The following is a 3042-nucleotide window of genomic DNA, read 5'->3' on the forward strand; positions in this document are numbered from 1 at the left end:
TTGTCGTTCCAGCTCATTTCCCTGCAATATAGCCTCTGATAATACCCAGGCCCCACCTCACTGATAAACAGAGCAAACAAACAATCAGAAGCACAGCTCAGCTACCCTAAGTAGCTCATAAAGTGCCTCAACCATAAGTACCAATTTTGGAGCTGCTATTCTGTATCCTGTTTTGGAAATTTCTTCATAATAAATTGATGCCTCAGTTATTTTGATGAATTGCTGCTCCATTATTAAACTATAAATCATTCTTCCACCCCCAAAGCAAGCCACAGGGAAGTAAAGTAAAGTAAAGAAACACTGTCTTTCTCCTCCTTCAGCAAAGTTAGCAGAGACCTCCCCTGGCCCACTTTCCCAGGGAATTGGGCGTATTCAGGAGAGTTACTTAGACATCACATAGACAGGGAAGATCGATGGCTGTTTTGGCAATTTACTGGATTCAGGTGAAAGGGCCAAGGTGACCTCTCCAGGGAAAGCAGATGAGGAGACGAATAATCAGAAGTGACAGATGCACACTGCGGGGCCTGAACAGCAGCTGGCAAAGTGGAGTCAGAGGGCCAAGGGGCGTCCTCGCTACCTCAGCCTTGTCCTTAAGAATCACCACTCTGACTTGTATGCTGTGGTGAGGAATCAATCCTTAGCCTCAAGTGGAAGGTGTGACATTTGTCACCCAGTGCTCACTCTTGCCCAGTTCATTCAGTTCAGGAAAAAGGACTGCTTGTGCCTCCTGAGCAAAAATCAATGAGCTCTTTGCTGCACAGAAGTTTTCCTGCAATGTGCTCCTGCCACACTATGGGGAGGAACAGTTCAGGTTGCTGGGCAAGCTTCAGTCACCAAGACTAACATGCTCTACTGAAAACCATTTGCAGCAGTGCCTCACCCCACGACTACCACAGGATTTTTGTTTGGCAGATATCTGCCTCTGAAACCCGAGTATGGCTTTTGATGGCTTCTGTGCAGCCTGAAGCAAGGAGGTGGAACAAAGCCCACGCCCCATATAATGCCAGGCCTCTCTCTTACTGAGCTGGTGCTTTGGTGGATGCCGGGCACCTAGAAGGCCTCCTTTCAAAATGCCATTGACACAAAGCATTCAAAGTCGTGTCTTCGAAGGCCCAGTTACAATGCGAGAGCAAAAGGGCTGAGAGTACAGTTTAATCAAGAAACTAATCTGTGCAGGCTCCCGAATGTTTTGCCCTGAACCCCTTTATCCCGGGAAGCTAGTGGTAGCGTTGAAAAAATCCTGATCTGGATCTGTGTTTGGCAAACGCCCTGTTTCTTTCCAATCCACTGAAGCAAAATCTACCTGGATGACTGGAGGGGATTGAAAATATAGATTTGAACTCTGCAGCTTTAACTTGCTCTTATTTTGCTGTCCTTTTCAATCTGTTAAACCAGGAAATCATCCAACATCTCAGATTCAAGGATGCCTTCCCTGTATGCCAGTTGGACGTTATCTACATCCTCCCTTTCCTCCCAAGGAAGCATCTCAGAGAATGGGCCAAGGCAAAGCAGACCTTTGAAGTCTGCTTTGATGCCAACAACCATGACCTCACCAGCAAGGAACATGGCTATGCCAGGCACTCCAGGACAATCGTCCCTGAGGCGAGGACATGGCAACACTAGGAAAAGTAAGTTCTGGTGCAGACAGGGAGCGGGCAGGGAGGGACTGTGCTCACAAGTGACTTTTCTCCCTAAGCACTACTAGAAGCCTTTAATTAATGCATTAAGCCAAGGCTGAAGTAATAATAAATAACACACTACAGCTTCTGAAAAGTTAGCAGCTTCAGTGAAAGCACCAGCTAGGCTGGATGCCAGTACCCACGCTAAGCTCTGCCAATGACAAGGACAAAGACTAGCCATCCTCACAAATATACCTACTGGGTCACCCATACATCCTACAGTAAGATGGACTTGGAGAGAGGGATGTGTCAGGAAAGGCAGCTTGGTGATCAGATGCGGCCAGTGTAAAACATAGATGAATTTGCAGGTCTAGTCAGCCACTCTTGTGTGTGCTGTCCATTCTTGCTACGGCAGATGTCCGTACTGTTTACAGCAGGAACCGTGGGCTTTCACAACAGTCCTGTAGAAATTGGGATTCTGGTGTTGTAGCAATAAAAAAAATCCCACAGGGCTGAATTCGATGCTCTCAGAAAATAATGATTCAGTATTTCAGAAGATACAAAATGAGAAGCCAAGCTGAAATACTGCAACTGCAAAAAGTTCCGCATGAAATTTGTATGAGCAAAGATAATCGTGAGCGTATTTGACAGTACTCAGGTATCACATTGACCCTATTTTTGGGCTATACAAGAGGTTAGAGGTTACTTTCTGAGTCAGAGTATGCACGTGTTGTATTTCTTTGACCATAAGCTTCCTCTGCTGCTCTGTTGGTTGTTGTCTTCCACCTTAGATGTGGCTGCCTTTCAAAAAATAAAGACTTTCTCAGAATGAAAATACTAAATATTTACTAAATACTTATTTAAAAATCGGCATATCTGTGGCTCTCATAACTGCAATAGCTGACCATGCAAATATCTATAAATTGAGACTCGAACAAGGAATTATTATTACATCCATCTTTGGTGGTCCATCTCTGTCATGGTGAAACACTAAGATGGAACTGGCAAAAGAAGCCAGGGCTCCTGAATCACCCTTCTTCGTTGAACACAGAACAAGGACAGGGCAAAAGGATTGTCATTTTGGCTATTCCAAATTCCTTGCTCAGTACACAGAACAGCTCTTTCCAGGGGTTTATACAGAGCTTAGCTTGTTACATTTTTCCATGAGACTGGCAAGGTTTATTTCAGACAGTTGAGACTGCCTTGGAATAGATCTCCAGCTACTGGAGCAGTTGCAGCAACATTTTCTTAATGCCTTCAGACTGAGCTGCTGCTTGAGATATGCAGTCATTGCAGGGGGTGAAGGTTCATTTGCAAAGGGCATTATCAACGGTTTAGGCTCAAAATTCAATTTATCTGTAAAGCTGTTTTACTTCAAAAGACTTGTCCCCTCTGTAGTGATTCTATTGGGGGGGGGGGGGGG

The 3042-nt window shown here is 45.0% G+C and overlaps 1 protein-coding gene across 1 annotated transcript in view; it reads left to right on the top strand.

Moving 5' to 3' along the window:
* Positions 1-3042, top strand: part of SH3RF2 (SH3 domain containing ring finger 2) — an 83366-nt gene that overhangs the window by 75480 nt on the left and 4844 nt on the right. The window contains exon 7 of the mRNA XM_019506368.1: positions 1396-1628. Coding sequence (XP_019361913.1) covers positions 1396-1628 — 233 coding nt within the window. The remainder of the gene's footprint in view (positions 1-1395; positions 1629-3042) is intronic.

This window comes from Gavialis gangeticus, unplaced genomic scaffold (genome assembly GCF_001723915.1).
Source record: "Gavialis gangeticus isolate Ggan-Ray unplaced genomic scaffold, GavGan_comp1, whole genome shotgun sequence".
Classification (NCBI taxonomy): domain Eukaryota; kingdom Metazoa; phylum Chordata; order Crocodylia; family Gavialidae; genus Gavialis; species Gavialis gangeticus.